Source organism: Strongylocentrotus purpuratus, unplaced genomic scaffold (genome assembly GCF_000002235.5).
Source record: "Strongylocentrotus purpuratus isolate Spur 01 unplaced genomic scaffold, Spur_5.0 spur5_scaffold_20, whole genome shotgun sequence".
NCBI classification, from domain to species: Eukaryota; Metazoa; Echinodermata; class Echinoidea; order Camarodonta; family Strongylocentrotidae; genus Strongylocentrotus; species Strongylocentrotus purpuratus.
This window is the reverse complement of record NW_022145606.1, coordinates 24,922,412-24,943,140: the sequence shown is the minus strand read 5'-3', so window position 1 is coordinate 24,943,140 and position 20,729 is coordinate 24,922,412. Positions and strand designations below refer to the sequence as shown.

The 20,729-nt window shown below is 35.6% G+C and overlaps 1 protein-coding gene across 1 annotated transcript; it reads left to right on the top strand.

Annotated features, from left to right (window-relative positions):
* The first annotated feature begins 223 nt into the window (after window positions 1-223).
* On the top strand, window positions 224-20,580 carry LOC115918875 (b(0,+)-type amino acid transporter 1-like). The gene is made up of 12 exons (XM_030993078.1): window positions 224-419; window positions 4,001-4,889; window positions 6,257-6,502; window positions 7,584-7,709; window positions 9,602-9,707; window positions 10,334-10,378; window positions 10,998-11,121; window positions 12,899-13,002; window positions 13,634-13,730; window positions 14,669-14,818; window positions 16,310-16,478; window positions 17,343-20,580. Exons 2-12 carry the CDS (start codon window positions 4,661-4,663, stop codon window positions 17,429-17,431), a joined length of 1,485 nt encoding a protein of 494 aa, XP_030848938.1. The 5' UTR covers window positions 224-419; window positions 4,001-4,660; the 3' UTR covers window positions 17,432-20,580.
* Window positions 20,581-20,729: the final 149 nt, after the last annotated feature.

The window sequence follows — 20,729 nt, the reverse complement described above, 5'->3', positions numbered from 1 at the left end:
CAACCCTCTATGTTGAATAAGAAAATAATATATTAAAAAAGGGTCTATGAGCATTTTTTGTCAAATTAAACAACTATTTTTTTTTAGCGAAACCTGCTTGCTATCGATGAAACGCACGACAGCGATTGAGAAAGTAGACTACCATCAACCTTCCGCGTTCGTCAATGGAACCGGTTTAAACCAGTAAAATCCCGCCTGGTTCATTCGCCGTCGTTGGCATCCCATATTAGGCGATTGGCATTTTTACTACGAACCGGCTTCTTCTCTACCACGTTGCCGCTCTGTTTACAAACACAGGACATTGTATATGTACGTTCACTACCGCTCGGTTGGTGTTTCGAGGATTTTAGCCGTTTTGAAGGGAAAAAACTGCCTTTCTGTGTTTCTTCTAGTGGATAAGAAGCGAGGGATTCAAAAAGGTGAGTGAACGTTTTAACAAAAATGGTTAAAGGATACAATATAACTTCAGTGAGAGATGAAAGGGAGAATATATAATTATATGTTTATCAAAATGCCTCTAGTAGGTGTGGGGGGAAAGTCGGAGAGAGAGGAGAGAGAGAGAAAGCCGGTATATTGTAATGTGATTTTGACTGAGTCATGTGATCCGCTGACGCGGCAAAGAATAGGTGGTAATATATATATGTATATACAAATATTGTATACATATACATATATATTATACAATACTTGTATATACATATTTTTATCATCCTCAGGAATATACCAGAAAATGTAAAAAAATATGCAAAAAGTCGAATATTCTTTCATTTACTACTTTTTTGTTGTTGTAGTAAACATCATCACCCACAAATTCGGCCTGCTGAAGAAAAAAAAAATCTATATTGTAAAATTATTATGTTATTACAATCCTGTTCCTTTTATACCCTCATTTGGGGATATATATATTATATATCCACTGAAGAAGAAAACAAAAACATTTTACGGCTCTTTTGACTCTATAGGATATTAACGAATATGATATGTTATTGTCCCAAATCGGCCCCGTGTTTCAGTTGTTTTACGTTCGGCAGAAAACTGTTTTACAGCGTTTGTCAATATATTTCAGTGTTATATATATATTGGCCTATAACCTCTTGTGTTCATATAGGCTATACGTATAACGAAACATTTGTGCCGAGCAATAATGTTAAGTAACTAAGTTAAGCAAACAACAACATGATAAATATGGAAAAAGGCCTTACGGTGTGAGAGAGAGAGAGAGAGAGAGAGAGAGAAAATTAAAGCGTAAGAAAAGAAGAGACAGATGATTTAGAGGGAATAAAACACTTTCAATACAAATTACATTCCTTTAACTTTCTGTGTACCAAGAAAAGGGTTGAAAAAGTGGAAGATTCATAGTTTTTAAATAGAAGTATGTTGAAAATATATAACTTGTGGAAAAACATGCATGAAGTAGGTCCAACAAAAATCATGGAAAGCATTGAAAGGAGAATTGCTCCCTAGTATTAGGAATAGAAGCAAAAAATGAGAGAAACTAGTTAATAGTGAAACCCTGAGCAAAGACCCGATTAAACATGATCAGTGATATATATATATATCCCAATCTAGAAGTTGATAATATTTGTAAAAGACTTGTGGCACTTTTTAAACGTTACGAAAAAGTATTGTATTATTCACCTACTTCAACGGGTCAAATGTACGAATGTATCAATGGACAACACTACACAACGTGAATTAATTCAACATTCATAATTGCACTTTGTTCCTCTTCTTTGTCGTGGGGGAGGGGGGGGGGGTGATGAGTATGTCATTGGTAGTTGTTGAATTTGAGAGTTACTGCTTGTCGCAAAGCTCACCTCTATTAGTTTGTGAAAAATGAAAAAGAAGAAAAGAAAACCCCAACTTTTTTAGAATGTTGTAATTGATTTTTCACATTTTGGATTTTGTGAAAATAGAAAACAAGACTAGTAAAGGGAAATTAAAAAAACAAACAAGAACAATAATTTAAAGATAATATATAAGAATGAATAGACCGGCATGGATAAATAAATGTATTCATGAATAAAATATATAACGAATGAGTAAATAGATAAATAAGTACAATGGATAAAATAGCCCAAAGTTCGCTCTTGTTTCTAAAATGCATTTCTCAAGATTCGAGTGTATCTGTTAAACCTATTTCTTCCAAAGTGTGAAGAGAAAATGATGCATGTTCAGGTTTAGAGGAAGTCTCTTGTGTCCATACGTAATTTGATCAGAAAGCTGGCCCACTGCCAAGATAGAGGGAGGGAAAAAGAAGACGAGGGTTTGTTTTGTGCAATCGACATCATCTAATTATCTAGCGGATCTTTTTATATACAGTGTATATTTGCAAGTAACGAACAGTTTTTTTCTCATCTCTCTCTGTCTCTCTCTCTGTCTGTCTGTCTCTCTATCTCTCTGTTATATATACCCCCTCTCTCTCTCTCTCTCTCTCACGCTCACACACACCCACCCACACGCCCCACCTCACAATCCTTCCTTTTCTTTTGTAGATTACAGCTAGAACTAGAACTCGAACCAAAGATTTGAGTCATTAGGCATGGGCCTAACAGTGACCTTAGCCTAATTTCCTCGATTAAATAATTTTGTTTTCTACACTTTTTCCTCATTTTACGATTGAGGTTTTGTTGATCATTCGCTTACTATTTTTTCCGATACAAACGTAGTACGCAACAACAAGTGAAATGCAATCAATATTTAGAAATACATGTTTTAATTTAATTTCAGAGAAGGAGAGGGATGCACATATATGATTAAGAAAGAGAAAGAGAGAGAGAGAGAGAGAAAAGGAAGAGAAAGAGATGTAGGTAGAGAGAGAGAGAGAGAGAGAGAGACGATGATGAATAAAGAAAGAGAGAGTGAAAGAGAGAGTGAAAGAGAGAGTGAAAGAGAGAGTAAAAGAGAGAGAGAGAGAGAGAGTACACAGATTTTGAAGTGCATATCATGGACTATTTTTACAATCGCCATGGACATAAAAGAAAAGAACAGACAATCTAATATTGTTTATATCCATCCGGCCATTTCTAAAACAATACCATATAGTTTACCACAAAATGTAAAGAATGATGTAATTTAAATGCAAAATAATTTGTTTTTAGGACAGCTCTGTCCAATCACGTTATCATCCTTCTGTCGCTTTCGATGACTTCTTCTAGGCTGTGTTTTCGTTCAATTGATCACATTGGTCATTAATGATAGGAAACCATATGAACATTGAATATCATGTTTCGGAAACCATAAATATTACCTTTATATCTTTCTTTTTTGCAACAATTCGTCTGTTGATAATAATTCCCCCTTTTTCATCTGTTTTAATTCTTAATAATTTAGCAAGTCCTGTGACCCGTTTCGCAAAGCCTTTTCAATGACAAATGACAAAATCAGTGACAAATCTGCTGATTACCAATCACAAGCAAGGATTTCACTAGCTTATAGCAAAAACTCTCACTTCTCACTGATGACAAGGGCTACGTAACACGAAGCTAAATAACTTATCATTCAATTGATTATTGCAATTGATTACATTGATCTCTATGTCCAAACAATCGCAAACATAAATGTTACGATCAGTTGCTTAGCTTTCTTCGTATTGGGCTCTTCATAGGATTCGTATATTATGTCAAATAAAATTAAGTAGGTTATTGGTTTATACAACGAGTCTAAGATTTATTGTTATTTTTTTCTTTATCAAGCCGATACACGAACTCTGACTCTAATTATATAGCGATCATACTGATTCTCTCTTTTTTTTTTTGTAAAATGAATTTATTGATAAATATATGCTTTTGAACAAATCAAACAATCATACACAATCAATTGAAATAACATCGTAGCATCTTAACATAGTTTAAATAAAACATGTTTCGTTTTCTTGAATAACATTGTTTTTAAAAATGCATAGCTTTTTTGTTTTACGATCATATTGATTCGATTTTTAAAATTGTCTAGATATATTTTTCAAAATATTTTCCCTTTATCCATTGCCTTATCTTTCCAGGTCGTCAAGCTCATCAACTTGCTTCTAGTCTGCCATTTTCGAAACTGAGAGTGAATGAAAATAGGCCTACTTCCAATCTTGGACACAACATACCGGAATAAACGGTTTTGTCTTTGACTGACGGTTTATTAGCTGGCTTTGTATCAAAATTAGTTATAAGGGGATTTCCCCGAAAAATATTCCAGGAGAAGTGATATTGACGAGGAGGAAGGAAGGAATTAGGGAAGTGAGGAAATTTACGAAGAAAACAACTTGGCACCTCGTGTTCGTCTCTTCGAAATATCCCTTTACTGCGAATTATCATTATGCCAAATACATGACGTTATTATATCAGTGAAATATAATACCGATCTGTAAACGGAGTGAAGACAGAGAAATTGATAAGACAATGAACAGCGATTCAAGCTCTGTACTAATTAAGCATAAGTATTGAAACTAAAGTTGAATTCGAAGCAAGAATACTGAATATTGCCGATCGGAAGCTCGTGCAGTCTGGATAAAATAGGGTCTGTTTGAATTGATAGAAATTAAGAAATAAGGAAAACAAGAAGCAGAAGTAGAAGAAGACGAAGGAAAAAACACAAACACGACAAAACAGAACGAACGAACAAACGAAAAGACAGTTGCTTGTTTATTACGGAAGTCATCGACGTCGCGACAATGGGGAAGTCAAAGTCAAAAACAAACAGCATTGAATACGCCTCGGACAATATGAACGGCGAGGTCAAACTCAAACGCGAATTCGGACTCTTCGGAGGGACCTGTTTCATCGTTGGAGGCATGATCGGTTCGGGAATCTTCGTCTCGCCTGTCGGCATTCTTCGGGAAACCGAAAGCGTGGGAATGAGTCTCATCATCTGGCTTCTCTGTGCATTTCTAGCGCTGGGAGGTAAGTTTATTTGATTCTTTATTTATTATCAAAATTAAACTATTTTTTGGGGGGAGAGGTCTGGTCAAACTCACATTTGAAGTGTGTCGTGAATCTATATCTATACAAATAAATGAGAAATGAAATATCGTTATTATACTTCTTTTTTTACAAACACAGTGATGTTAGGCCTATGTGAAATAAACTATAAATTGTAATTCACTTTTAATTCATCTCTTTTTTTGTTGTTATAGTATTATTAAAACAAAATGTTGATGTCCCATGTTGAATTCAATTAATTTTATCTTTACCAATTATACTGACATGGAATCGAAATTGAAATATATAAAAACACGTCACTGTATAAACCATGATATCAGATTGTGTTGTACATTGTAAATGCACATAGATACATTTGTTGACTCACACTTCTACAAATGGAGCCCAGAGTGATAGACGTCACTATGGACATGAAGGACAAAGGAGAGGACAAAATGTACATTTCCTCATTCTACCCTCAACAATTGCTATGGTAGACAAAGGAACATCCCTTCCCTGCTATTATGTAAAAATGTGTAGAACAGGTGTCACATGCATATGCACTTATTCTACACACTTTTACACAATAGCAGTGAAGGGATGTTCCTTTGTCTACCACAGCAATTGTTGAGGGTAGAATGAGGAACTATATATTTTGTCCTTTTTCTTTGTCCGTCATATTCATTGTGCGTACTCCGTTGTAGGTGGTTCAAAGATATTTTACAACTTTCATAAAGAATATTTGAGAACAAAAACTTGAGGTGATATATCCCCATGTACGATGAACGAGCGAGTCGCCAGGAAACTTTTTTAAAGTTTGCCTCAATTCACCCAATTTATGTTTTCTCTTTGCCTTTTTTCCCCTCCTTCTTGATTCAATTTTTCCTCTTCCCTTTTCTGCATTTGTTCTTTCATTTCTGTTTCTCCTGCTTCGTTTGCTCCTTTCTCTTCTTATCATTCTTCTTTTACCGTTTCTCCTTCTGTTCTTCCAAACCAACATCATCTCACCCACCACTACACCACCTCGGCATCTTCACCTTCATTATCCAATACTCCACCACACCCCCCCCCCATCACCCAACCCCTATCACCCACCCCTATCACCATCACCACCTCCCTAATCACCACCAACACACCTCACCCCAACCACACACTACCATACTCCACCACCACCACAACCCCCTATAACTACCACCGCCACCACCACCACCATCATCATCCCCACCACCACAACCCCTTGTCACTACAACCACCACCACGAACAATAACAACAATAAAAACCACAACCTCATCATCCTCCATCATCACCGCTACCACCGCTACCACCAAACCCACCACACCCGTCATAGGTTCCCTCTGTTACGCTGAGCTTGGTACCATGATCCCCAAATCGGGCGGGGAATACGCCTACCTCTTGGAGGCCATGGGTGCGCTACCAGCCTTCTTGTTCTCCTGGACCTTCACCCTCGTGATACGCCCAGCAACGGTTGCTATCGTGTGCCTCATCATGGGTACCTACACCGCGGAATACATCACCAATAGTGATTGCGTTGATAATGATTTCTTGGCCCGGATATTCGCAATCATGGCACTATGTGAGTACATCCTTTCATAGTGATATAGAAATGACTCTAACTTGGAATAAGATAGGTTCTGTGATTCAAAAAATATAATTGAGAATTGGAATATAATGCCATATTTCACCAGTAAGAGAAAGGAGAAATGCAAAATACTCAGAAACATGATCGATTGTACAGTCACATTAACAGTAAATAGATACATTGATTGCGTGTATGTGCGTGTGTGTGTGTGTGTGCTCTCACCTCAGCATTCTTGTGGGGTTTTATGTGCGCTTCACATACCCCTTGTGAGGCATTTTTACTTTGTGGGGTATTTTTTCAGGACCCCACAGAGTAAAGTCTTTCAAATGACTGTATATTCGGTGTCCTATGCCCTGCGGGGCATTAGAAGTGGTACCCCGTAAATGACTTTTTGTGAGCGTGTGCTAAAACTTGCACACTTTTTTATGGTAACATCGTAAGCACACCGCCGGGTTGTTATCGCCAGGTTGTACATACCCCACTAGTAGGGGACCACAAGGTATATCTGGAACGCACAGAAATACCCCACAATCAGGTGCCCCACAAAGGCCCTGATGTGAGAATGTGTGTGTGTGTGTGTGTTGAGAGAGAGAGAGAGAGAGAGAGAGAGAGAGAGAGAGAGAGTGAGAGAGAAGAGAGAGAGAGAGAGACAGAGGAGAGAGAGAGAGAGAGACAGAGAGAGAGAGAGAGAGAGAGAGAATTATGACGAATATACATATGTACATGATTTATATACATATGTGTGCACTTTTATTACAATCCTGTAAATAAGAAATGAAGAAAGAGAGAGAGAGAGAGAAAAGAAGCTAGAGGAAATGAAATGAGGAAATAGCGAAAATGTCACGACAAGAAGTTATGAACAGAAGCATGATTTCTATGTGGTATTCAAGACGTTTAACAAGGCTATGAATGCACATCTGCTCAACCTATCATCTAAGTATATATATATATATATATATATATATATGTGTGTGTGTGTTCTCACAATGACATAGAATCTTTTTAGAAGTACAACATCCATTACTGACAATGGCATCAATAATTGCTTATGCCGTGTTTACTTTGCACTTTGCAGTGATCCTGACCTTCATCAATTGTACTAGTGTGAAAGCGGCCAATCAAATCCAGATCTGGTTCACCATTGCCAAGCTTATCGTGTGCGCAATCATCATTGTCATTGGCTTCATCAAAATCGGAAAAGGTATGTTCATACTTGTTTTTAAGACTGATAGTTGCAATTTATATGAACGCCTTTATTGCCTTCATCTATATCGCAAAAGTTATGTTCATACTTATTTTTAATACTGATAGTTGCAATTGATATCAACGCCTTTTCCATTGGAAACAACGCACTTTGATATGCCAACCATGAGCCAGTGTTAGAGTTAAAATATGTACAAGTAACCAGGCGGTGACAGTGTGAGTGCAATGAATGAATATGGTTTTAGAATAGGTATATATTATATACTTTCGAAACGCAACTTGTCATATTATAGACGCAATTGAATACAATATTGTGGGAATTTACAGTCAAGTGCAATCACATACAGTTAACAGCTAAAGTATTCATACCCTCACCAATTCTGTCATTGCTTAAGTATTAATACAAAACGATTTGTCCCGATTGACGGTTCTTGGGAATGAGACATATCAAAGCTTATATCTAAAAACATTCAACAAAGGCCCAAACTCAACCATTCCACCTTTTATTCGTGAGTCATGAACAACACAAAAGCATCACGTTTACAAGGGGTATGAATAATTTAGTTGTTAACGGTACCTGTTTATTTCTGTTAACGTGTTATGCCTGAAAGTGTATTGTTCACTTTCATTTATTTATTTATTTTCCACTTTCCAGCTAAAAACATGGTAGATACAAAATAATGTACATTTCATGAATTACAAAGGAATACATAAAGAAACAAAAATACACAGCAATAACAAGTAATTAACAAAAGGGGAAAGATGACTAAACATGGTACACGAGTATGCAGATTGGTAAATAAAAAAGCCAAAGTTAAACTGAGTTGCTTGTCAGGACGATCAGGACTATTGTAATCGGTATTGATTCTATTCTTAACAAGGAGGAGACAACATAAAGGGCGGTCGATATTGTCTGTTAAATATAGCACCTCCCGACGGGGTCTTCGTAACATACAAAAGGATCAAAGTCTTGTCGTCTCAACAACTCTTTATAATGTATAGGTGCAGTTCCATCCCATATCAAGTTATTTTTAAAGCTAATAATATATTCATTGAATTTTGTTTGATTGATGTACTACAATAGTTTTATTTCGACGTAATGATGTTTGACAATTTGTTTTGTACTTCTTGTTTTGCATGTGTTCTGTATATACATGTACATTTTTTGTATTTTTGTATTTTTGTTGTCGGGGGGGGGGGGGGGATTGAATATTTGTAATCATTAGACTGCGTGTTCAATGTTTTTTCCTCATTTCATCAGAATAAACAGAACCACCGACTCAATAATAACTAAGTAGTCACATCTCAAAACCAATTTGAAACCCTTTTTAGACGGATTGATCCTTGGCCGTCGATTTAATGTTTTGTTTGTTTGTTTGTTTGCTCTGGGTTTATCCAGTTTGGTAGATGTGACAAGGATAACAAATTGGCCGAATCGGGGTAATGTCTCTGATATAGGGGCTGACAACTCTCTCATTATTTTATTTCAACACTCGAACTCGCTTTTATTTGTTTAAACATTGTATGACTCAGGAGGGTTTTTTAGAGGACTGATAATACTGTAATATCCATAATATATTGTGTTAATATTACAGCAAGGAAGACTGGGTTTAAGGGAAAACAGCCATTTAAGATATTTTTGGTACATGGAAAATAGGAGAGATCTCCATTACTACGTCATAATCTAAAGATCAAATTGCCAATTGGAGATTTGCAAAGCTGTATCGATTGATTTCCTATTTCCACCATTCTTAACTTTCTTATTATTTTGTCGGATTATTCACACTTTCGTCGCATTGTTCTTCTCTCTTTCATGCGAATAAACTCATTCAAAAGTTTGGATTTCCCATCAAAAAATATTCATCCTTTTTAATTCTTTGTCATACACAGGTAATACGGAGTTCATTAACCCCCAGACATCATTTAAGCATAGCTCACCGGATGGGTTATCATACGCTTTGGCGTTTTATCAAGGACTTTGGGCGTATGAAGGATGGTAAGTAAGCCCAATACAATCTTAAAATAGCCAAAGCTAAAATGCCTTTATCTATCAGCATTCCGTAATCGATAACGGCTCGGATCGTTCTATACTCATGAATAAGCTGTCCACTTTAATCGTGTAAGACAAACGGTATAAGGCCAACATGCTTCGTCTTTACAAAGTCGTTGCTTCATTGTACCATTTTCAATTGAAAATTGTAAATAGCATTTGTGTCTTTGACGTAATGTATTTTTTTGCGATTCATGCTAATATTAAATACATACAATTAATTAAACGTTTGTTTCCAGCAAGACTATTTCATTTCATAACAACAAAGCGTCAAGTAGTACAACAAAAAGAAATGTGGTAAATTTAAGTACATGTTTTAGATTTTAAATGTCTTTATACAAATAAAAATATACCTTCTATTCGAAACTGAAGGACGCATTAATGTGGAATGTATATGGTACAAATTAGTAAGTATTATTGTTTTATGAGACACGAAATATGCATTTATAATAGCAAGCATCCCAATTATTAATAACAATTGCATTAAAAGAAACATACATCACATCAGATTATGAGTATGCATTCTCTCTTTATCCATTAGTGATTGATTGCTTTTGTTCTTTGTGATACAGGAGTTTTCTCAATTCTTTGACAGAAGAGTTAAAAAATCCGCGAAGGTAAGGAGATTTTTTTCCATGATACATTTGTGTTTGAAAGTGACCCCCCCCCCCCCCCCCCACCCCCGTCCTCCGGAATACTTTATATGACTGTGGAAAAATGAACTATGGATTACTGCATGGCTATAACAGCAACTAAAAACGTTGAAGCCAACTAGTGATAAACTGAAATAACGGCGAACACTACAAATAAAGAAACCCTTTTTTATGTTTTTTCTTTTAGGAAAGGTAAGCTAAAGACAGTTTGTGAAAAATAGATTTGTCCAGATTTACTGTTCGTAAGAATGTGACTTATGAAAGCTTACATCGAAAGTATTCAACAACGAACAAAAAAAAATCATCAAATTTAGACGGTTGTTAACTGACTGTATATGAACAGCACAACTTAAATCTGGAATCTTGAAAATCGCCACTTATGAAATATGTGTATTTTTCGTTATCAATATATCATCTGGGTTTTTTGTTCATGTAACTTGCACATTCACTGTTGTCCCACAGTGATTGACTGTTTCAGATGGATGTTAATGCATTTACATGATAAACTCATACATTATTTTCTGATGATAAGCAACACCTTACTATTGTTAATTCTGCCAAAATTGTTTTTGTCTCCTTTCAGAAATCTTCCATTATCATTGATGATTGGGATTCCTTTCGTTGCCTTGGTATATATCTGCATGAATATCGCATACTTCACCGTCATCACTCCAGAGGAGATGTTAGCATCGAAGGCAGTCGCAGTCGTAAGTATACACTATATAAATCCTCAAAAAAGTTAGCGGGGCTTTGTGGCGTGCGCCTGTAATCCAGCTAACAGTGAAAGTTACATACTGCAATTGATTCAGTCGAGGACGCAGGTTCGAAACTGACTCATGTCTTTCGGATAGTGACATTAATGACGTTATTTAATGCTTATATGTACTATAGTTTATAGGAGGGATTAGACCACCCCGCAATGTCACTGGACAGGTGGTTATCTCATCAACTCAGATCTCACTTAACATAATTAAAAGAGGATCACGGGGACCAATGGTCACCGATTAGGCATTGTTTTCTATATAGAGGGAGCAAGTAGCTACAAGTAAGACAGTGTAGCTTTAAATGATACACGTCTGGTAAAACCCAATACATGAACCTGGTATGAACCCGATGTGTATGTAATCATGGAATGCGCAGTACACCTAAATAGGTGACCAAGACAGTCAAAGTGAGATCTTGCAAAATGCATTGTTAGTCATTCAAAACACAATCCATCATCCAAAGAAATGAAGTATTTCCTGTTGACAATGACAACGATTTTTTGCGATATTTCACTTTTTGACCTGGCCCAGAGTCAGGTGTACCATGAGTTCATAATCATTACAAATGGGGCATCGTTGTAATAGAGAATAAACAGGCTTTCCAATGGTATTTATTGTATTTTAATACAATAACAAAAAAGATACAATACAATAACAAGAGAGATATCATCGCTGAAGCTTGAATATCTTACCTTTTTTGTGAAGAGTTTATTTCTATTTCAAGGAATCTTGTTCTCTGCCATTTTGTTTTGAATTATGAGATTCAATATCTTTTATTCTTGAAATGATGTTGAACTTTTGCTTGAGACGGCTGGTTCCACCAGATCACCTAAATTCTTAACATGTATCTCCCCTTCTCCTCCCCCCCCCCCCCCCCAACGCTCTCTCTCTCTCTCTCTCTCTCTCTGTTTCCCTGGGTATATGCTGCATGCTACATCATTATCATTATCTTTATATTGTAGTATAATATTTTGCTCTCCATTTCATAAACAAATCGTGCCATCGCTACGTCATTGAAAACAAAGAATCAAAACGTTTTATTAAATATCAATATGAATCACTAAACCACAGATTCTCGGTTATCAGTTTGTTTTGTTATTTTTCTGTTTTGTTCGTGTATATGTTTTTTTTTGTGTGTGTTGATAGAAGGGTCCATAGTAAGACAATCTGTAGAGTCTTATACTGTTTAGCTACAAGGCTCTCTTGTGAAACATATCTTTTATTCACGGAATGAAACTGCACTAAATTAGATCAGAAGCCAAAATAGATATGATAGATATTGTTCTCTCAATGTTTTCAATTGAAATGTAAAAGGCGTATCACTATCAAACGACTGATTGGTAATTCTCTTTTGTATACCGACATCTGCCACCCCTCAATATCACGAGTTTTGTATTTTTTTATAATCTAACCTGGAGTTGCCCTCCATTAGCATCCCCCTTTACAAATGTGTGGGAAATGAAAGAAATTCTTATTTCCAGATTTCCATTTCGGGCCCATAAAATAATTGCATTCCAGGCATAACTTTATGGTATTACGATAGAAAATGGAAAACGTGTACACACAAAAGAGCAACCTTGAGAAAGGGCATGAATCGAAAAATTATTATCCTGTCGGTCGTATACATGTATTTGTATTATTCTGTCGGTTGTGCAAGTGCGGTTTTTTTCTTTTCAAATTCATTCAGAAACGTTTTATTGTCTGTTTTTTTTTTTGGCAGACTTTTGCACACCGCACAATGGGTGGTTTCGCTTGGATAGTTCCGGTCGGTGTTTGCATGTCAACTTTTGGAGCAGCGAACGCGAGTTTGTTTACAGCCGGGAGGTAAGTCAGATGAATTTGATAATAATAACAATTATCTATTTTCGTGTTATCCCAACTGACCTACTTTTAAAAGCATATCTTACTTTAAAAAAAATTGCACCCGGCTTTTTACTGACCTAACCTATATTGCTATAAGCAGTTTCGGTTATACCATCTGCGCATGGGCAGATAAAAGTGTACCATTCTGTAAAACTCGCCGAGACGAAAAAACTATCCTCTTATTTTCTCACTGTTTAGTAGGTCTAAGTATCATTATATGTTTTTTTCGCAGAATACTTTGAGATGTGTTCGTTTAATTGCCTTATTGTTGATATATCAACCACTTAAGTTTATATATTTTGAAATATATTTCGTATACAACTATAAAGGAGTAATACCGACGAGAATGCATCGCTAGAGGATTTGTTTTGCATTTTCAGGATTGATAATTATGATAATAATATTAATGATAACAATAATGATAATGATAATAATAATTTAGTTATTCTTATTCACTGAAAGTGGATTTTTTTCCTGTGATAAAATGTCTAATTTCATATACAAATTTTATACCAATCATAAAACACCCAAAATTCAAAGTTATACTTTATTTGTAATTAAATCGAAAAACTTGTATTATTGCTTGTTGCAGGTTACCCTTCGTAGCAGCAAGAGAAGGTCATATGGCTCAGATTTTGGGCATGGTACATGCAAAGAGACTTACACCGCAACCTGCAGTTATGTCCGTGGTAAGTTAATCATCAAAAGAGTCCTGCCTCTCCTTTTCCTCCTCCTCCGCCTCCTCCTGCTTCTCCCATGAAAAAAAAAAAAAAAAAAAAAAATTGTGCTCTGTACCCCCCCCCCCCCCCCCCCCCCCCCCCCCCCCCCCCCCCCCCCCCCCCCCCCCCCCACTGAGCGACTTTTCGGCCGGCGCGATTTTCAAATTTTCGGGAGCAAAAAAAAAAAAAAGTTGGGCCCCCTCCCCTAAGAAATCCTGGATCCGCGCCTGGCTTCTCCTCACCATCATCATCATTCTTGATTTTGATTATTATCAGTAGTAATATAAGTCATATATCATCATCATCATCATCATTATCAATATCATCATTGTCACTAGTATTGTAGTCAACGTTGATATCACAATCATCATCAAATCTATTGTCATAAAAGTATTAGTTGTAGTAAAAGTGGAAGTAGTAGTAGTAGTAGTAGTAGTAGTAGTAGGAGTATAAATAATTGTAACAGTAGTACTAAGATGGAGAGTATTATTGTTTTCATTACAATTTGTTATGTTCTTGTTATTTTGGGTGTTTTTGTCATTATTGTTCTTCTTGTTTGTGTTATTATCATTATTCTTATCATCATTATTATTGTTAGGAAAAATATTATTAATATTATTATTGTTTATTATTATCATTATTATTATTATTATTATTATTATTATTATTATTATTATTATTATTATTATCATTCTCCTTATTCTTGAGACTCCCTCCTTCATGTCTGTCACCTTACTTTGATACTACTTAAGTCGGGGTAATAATATCCAAAGTCCTTTGGAAGTGCATAGAAACGTCAGATAAAAATATAATATGCGCTACAAGGACGGCATATATCACTATTATCATAACACTCTTAGCAATCAATAGTCTGTATAATAATATAAATATGCATTTTCTTACGATAGACGGCGATCGCCTTGGCTTTGATCTGTATTGGAGACTTCAACGGACTTCTCAACTACTTTAGTTTCGCTGTTTGGCTTTTCTACAGTCTCACTGTGTTATCCCTAATGATGATGCGATATACACATTCTCACTGGGAACGCCCCATTAAGGTAAGGGATTTTTTTTTAATTATTTCAGGGCTAGATTGATTACTTTTTTTTCCAAAGAAATTTTTTTTCAATCATTCTTGAGCAAGAACAAAACAATACATTTGAACTAAGTACATGTTGTGACATATCGGTAAAACAAACATTGTTACAATAGTTGCACACGTCTCCATTTATCAAGTAATACAACGAATTTTAGCCGTTCCCTTTTGTATTTCGCAGAGGATAGTGTTTTGCATATAAAATGACAAAATTAAAGAGAGATTGCGTACCATCTGGGATCAAATTGACAACAGTATACAGGCAAACCTGCGTTAGTGACCACTTGTATAGAAAGACCACCCGTCTAGAAGGACCACAGTTTTGTTTCCCTTGAAAATGGTTTCTTGTTGAAACAATGTACCATTATAGGAACCTGAACATAAAGACCCCCTGCCTATAAAGACCACTTTTCTTGTCTTCCTTGGTTGGTCTTTATAGACAAATTTCACCATATATTAAACAGTAGAATGCACAAGAGGCGTGGATAAAACTATTATCAACAACCTTACTGGTTATAGATTGTTGATTTGAGAATTAGTCCACTTCAGTAATAAATGTTGACTACAAATATGTTGTTTGAAAACTAGTTCTGTCTTCCACAATCAGGAGAAAGAAAAAATTACCTGTTAGGCAATTTGTTAATCTTTTACTTGCCGTCGGCTGCAAGCTTGTTCAGACCTTCGTAGGCCACAAATAATCCTACTTCAAGGTAACATCTCATTTTATCATGTCGTTGCAATAGCGCTAGCTACGACGCAGATTCACCGCAAGTGAAAACAAGTAAAAAAAGATTAAAAGAAAAGGAAAATAGTTAATCTTCTTACTGATTGTGAAGTAAGAAATATTTTTCAAGTTGCACCACCAACCAGAAACCTGAGGGAAAATCATGCACTTTCTAAAAAGGAAGGCAAGAAATACTTTGTGCGTCCACATTTATTGTTAATTTATCTTTCAAGTATTCATGCAGAAATTTCACTTTAACACAATCGCAACTACCTTCTATCAAAATAAATCAAAATGTCAATAGTCTTGCGCGTCACACGTTGAAATGTTCGAACATCACAATGAATTAAAGGGAGTGTATCATATGGCAAATACCGGTTAACGCCATCCCCGTCTTCTTTTGGACAACTGCACGTAAACGAAAGGATGTTTAACTGGGTCAGCGCGCGCAAGCGTTAGCGAAACAGACGGAAGTTCTCCTCACGCTTCGGTTTCGCGTATGTTGCACGCACGTGAATGCTGCGGTCGCATCGTCCGAAGTCGTATTATACCCGATTGGGCCCGAGTAGGCCCACGGGAAAGACACAAAGTCTCGTCATGACACACTCCCTTTAAAAGGTAATCCTATCGTAGTTTCTACCGAACATACGAAGGGGTATTGGAATGTGTAATCTTTTAAGAATTTTAAAAAGTAACAATTTGTATTTTTTCTTCCTTTGATGCACACAGGTTCCCATCGTGATACCAATCATCTTTTTCTGTGCATCCCTCTATCTTATCTTCGCCCCAATCATCAACACACCTGAGATCGAGTTCCTCTACGCGTTTATCTTCATCGTATTCGGCATATTTGTCTTCTTTGTCTTTGTGTGGTACAAGCTCCAAGTCAAAGGAATGGGTAAGTTCTCCTTTAAAGGGATCCGGTAACTTTGTCTTCGATCCTTTAAAAAAATGCTTGATTTAGCTCATGCTGCAATGATAATTATATACCTTAAGGTCAGTCAGGAACCCCATAACTTTTACAAGCCGATAGACTGTCTGATTATCCAGATATTTATGATTGAAAATCGAAATCTAATTTTGCGTTTGACAAACGGTTTTGATAACACTATAGTCTATTAGGGAAAACGAGTATGGTAAAACCGGTCAATCAAAGGTTTTTACTTTTTTGAGGCACTTCTTGATCATTTTAAAGCGCATTTTTCGTAGGGCTACAGTATAACACCATATCACAGACACTGATAACACGTAGAACCGTGCATCTCAGATTTAACATTGTTAAACGATCCCTTTAACACAAATGGCCTTAGTTATACCATAAATTAGCATAATTTCTGTACCCTTGTACATAAAATGTTTGGTTTATATGCAAGTAGAAACAAAATCATAAACGAAGTATTATTTCGCCATAGTATTAATCCTTGTTCAGATATCCCCCACCCCCCAATTTTTGTTATATTTGTGTATATATTATTTTTAGTAAGTGGCAGTTTACGGCGTCATGAATATCATCTGAATAAACCTTCGGATCACCCTCAAATTTACAATGTCGCAAATAAAAATATTCTAATACTTAATCCATATCCATGACTTGAACAATTGAATAAGGAGGAGACAAAACAAAAAGAAGAAAGGAAAATAGTTACAGAAATTAGTTTGTGAATTTTTGCTACAATGAAGAACAAACGTCTACAAATTGAGTAAATAAATTCAAATGTTAATGTCTTTTTTTTTATTTCTCTATCTATTCTTTAACTCATAGATTCAATGACGAAATTCCTGCAGAAGTTGTTATATGTTATCCCTACCAGCTATAATGGAAAAGACGACGAGCAGAAGACACCATTATGAGGAAAAGAATTATCGCAAACCATTAAAATTCTTTAAAAAGATAGATTCGACAGTCAGAAAATCCAACGAAATTTCTCTGCAGAGTGCAGACAGTTCTATGGGCCTAATAATATAATCACTTATATAAGGACCTATATAAGAACTATGTGCACGTGGAAAACAACAGTTTACATCTAATGCAACAATAAGCACACAAAGAATATGAAGGAAAAAAATGATTAAAGATAAAAATAAATCACACTATACGTGATTGTAACCCTGAGACAATGAAAATTCACTCTATTTTCACTCTCCAGAGAAGTAAAGTTTTAGTGACCACTCGATTTTTTTTTATTACCAATGTTGGAAGTTATAGAAGTGCGCAGTGTTGCCATTTTGCGAGATACCACCGTGTAATTTGTGCCGTGGAATTATGTTCGTGAATTGATGAGCATTATCCGTCCTGTACATATTTCAGAGATATATTTTTGGTCGTAGTACAGGGTGTGATATGAAAGAGCAATATGAATTATTATTAATGGTTTTTAGGTATTCATTACATGTAAAATGAGCCTAAATTCAAATAAAATCCCCCTTTTTTCATGGCCTTGAATACAGTGATAAAACCTTAGAAATGAAGGAGTTAGTTTCTCAACTTTTTTTTAAAATTCTAAGTTAGCAGCGTCACCCAAAAATTATATTTACAAAAACATCTGTTTACGCCTATTTGTAAATTAATTTTATAATGTCTTAAAATCTTCTTAATTCCCTTTGAAAAGGTACACGCGATTTCTAACCTCACTAAGTTTACAACATGTAATATTCATTTGTGCTTGCTACTTTGTTTTGTCACTGATGATAATGCCATTTCTTTTCCATTGCCAAAATGGTTATGTTATGGTCTACTTATGTTGGTGTAAAGAAGTATACTACAAACAAATAATGACTGATTTGAGGGGCGCATTAAAAACTATTGCCAAAGATAATCTCAAAGCTGTACTGTACGAAAGGAAGACGACAAAGAAGAAGAAACAAAGTGGGAAAAGAAGAAGAAAGAAGAAACTGGAAAAGCCTAGCTCATCTGCACTAGTGAACAGGAGGGATTAGACCACGCTGCAAGGTCACTGGACAGGTGGTTATCTCATCAACTCAGCTCTCAATTGACATAAGAAAAAGAGGATCATGGGGGGACCAATGGTCACCGACTAGGCATTGTTTTCTGAATAGAGGGCGCAAGTAGCTACAAGTAGTAAAGTGTGGCATTAACTTAATCTACCTTTTCGTTCTTCCAACCCTGCATCATTCTTGTGTTGCCAATTTAGAAAACACAAAAACAGTAAAGAGTACATCTCAAAATAGATTGGGAACGTGTACACTGACTATTAGCCAAGTGGGCCGACACCCGCATGTACTATGAAGAATATGTACATAATATATATTATATAAATGCATTCCTGCAACGGTTGTGCGACTCCTTTGGCAGGAAATGCCAGTAGAAAGTTATGTTACATCATGTACATAATCTATATAATCTAAATAGAGATCATGTCAAAGTACAACAGATTTTTTTTACTGAATATTACTGCTGCATGAAATATCATTTATTTGGCGTAATTTCGTTGCATTCATTTTACATCGGAAACAGGGGAACTATATCATTCTTGAAAACTTGTATATTGTCTTCCAAAGTTATCATTCTCTTCGATGTGCGAATAATCGATCTTGATAATAGTTAGCATCCAAAACGTACGGTACTATATACTCGACGCCGTGTGGGCGCCATTTTACCACTCCTCTTATCCGCAGGGGCTTTACCTTTTGCGGATTATGTGAATCAATGGGCTATCCATGTAAATATTGTGATCAATGGGTTTTATTTATTTCCCTTATAGGTGCTCTTTGTACAGGTTATTAAAAATATATTTAAGTGGGCTTTGAAATTGTTATACTGTTATTCGTCATTATATTATACCGACAATTTCGGCACCTTTAATTTTTAAACCATTGTTTTAAGAAATGATGTACAGGTATTTATTAATAAATGTATGAATGTTTGCCTTTATTCCAGTGTATTTATATTTGTATTCGCACAAAGTGCTTGATGCTTGTTTATCATATAATACGTATAATTGTGTTATGTATTACATGCATGTGCATATATTATATACATGTATACGGTATCTTTTTGATGACGTCAGTGCGGTGAATGGCTTGCAATCATTGCAATGGCAGTTCTGTAATAATGATATCAATTGGTCTGGCAATTAAGTGATTGTTAAGACCAGTAACTTAAAATCGCATTCGCAAAAAGCTCAAAGCATGTACATAGATGAAAACCTTGCCTGTGTTAATGTATGTATTTCATTGGATGATATCGGTGTGTTGTCTGTTAATGACCAGCAAATTTTTGCAAATAGCTCCAAGCATGTACGTAAAAGGATACCTTGTCTGCGTGTGGAAATTCTGAAATATCAGAACTGAATATACTATTGCATGGTGTAAATATTTGACGATGTGTCATACATACACATACACCTAACCGGGCAGACATATAACTAGATTTCTTATTGCTCATTCATATGTTTGCGATATATTACAGAACAAATGTTGTTATCAACGTAAACATGGTGTAAATACTTGGCGATGTGTCGTACATAAAAGTACAAAAAGTACACCCTTCGTAATGTCCTCTTTAACCCCCCTCAAAAAAGTAATAATATTTATCATAATAATATATGTATATGGCTGGTGCAATGAAATTAATATTTATTGTTTCAGATATGTTAATTGTCCAATTGGTAACTGGAATACATTTTAATGATATGATCAAGTCATCATTTGTAAATTGTTTAAATCTAGAAATGGAAATGATTTATAATTCGATGTACACTATCTAGTGTAAAATCCCCCGAAGCAAATGTAATATATAGGGGTGTATGCTGTATATAAAAACAAGTGATAACATTTGTGAATTGTGAAGCAATAAACATTGGGATTCACTTCCAATTAAAGTAAGATGTTTGTGATGTATGCGATAATGTATGTATACATTACACACCAGTGCCCCCTTCCAAGTTATGCGCGTTATGATAAATGTATACATTCATAAATGTATAAATATATTTGGAAAATCAATCTTGCTTTATAATAAAAGTGTCATCCAAAGTGAACTGTTGTTTGTCAAACGTTTTTCTCTGGTATCGGTCAACGAATGGAAAGAATACATGAATAGATAGGGAAAATAATGACAACATTTTATATTCGACAGAGAGAAACACTGAGACAGAGACAGAGACTAGGAGAGGCAGAGTGAGAAATA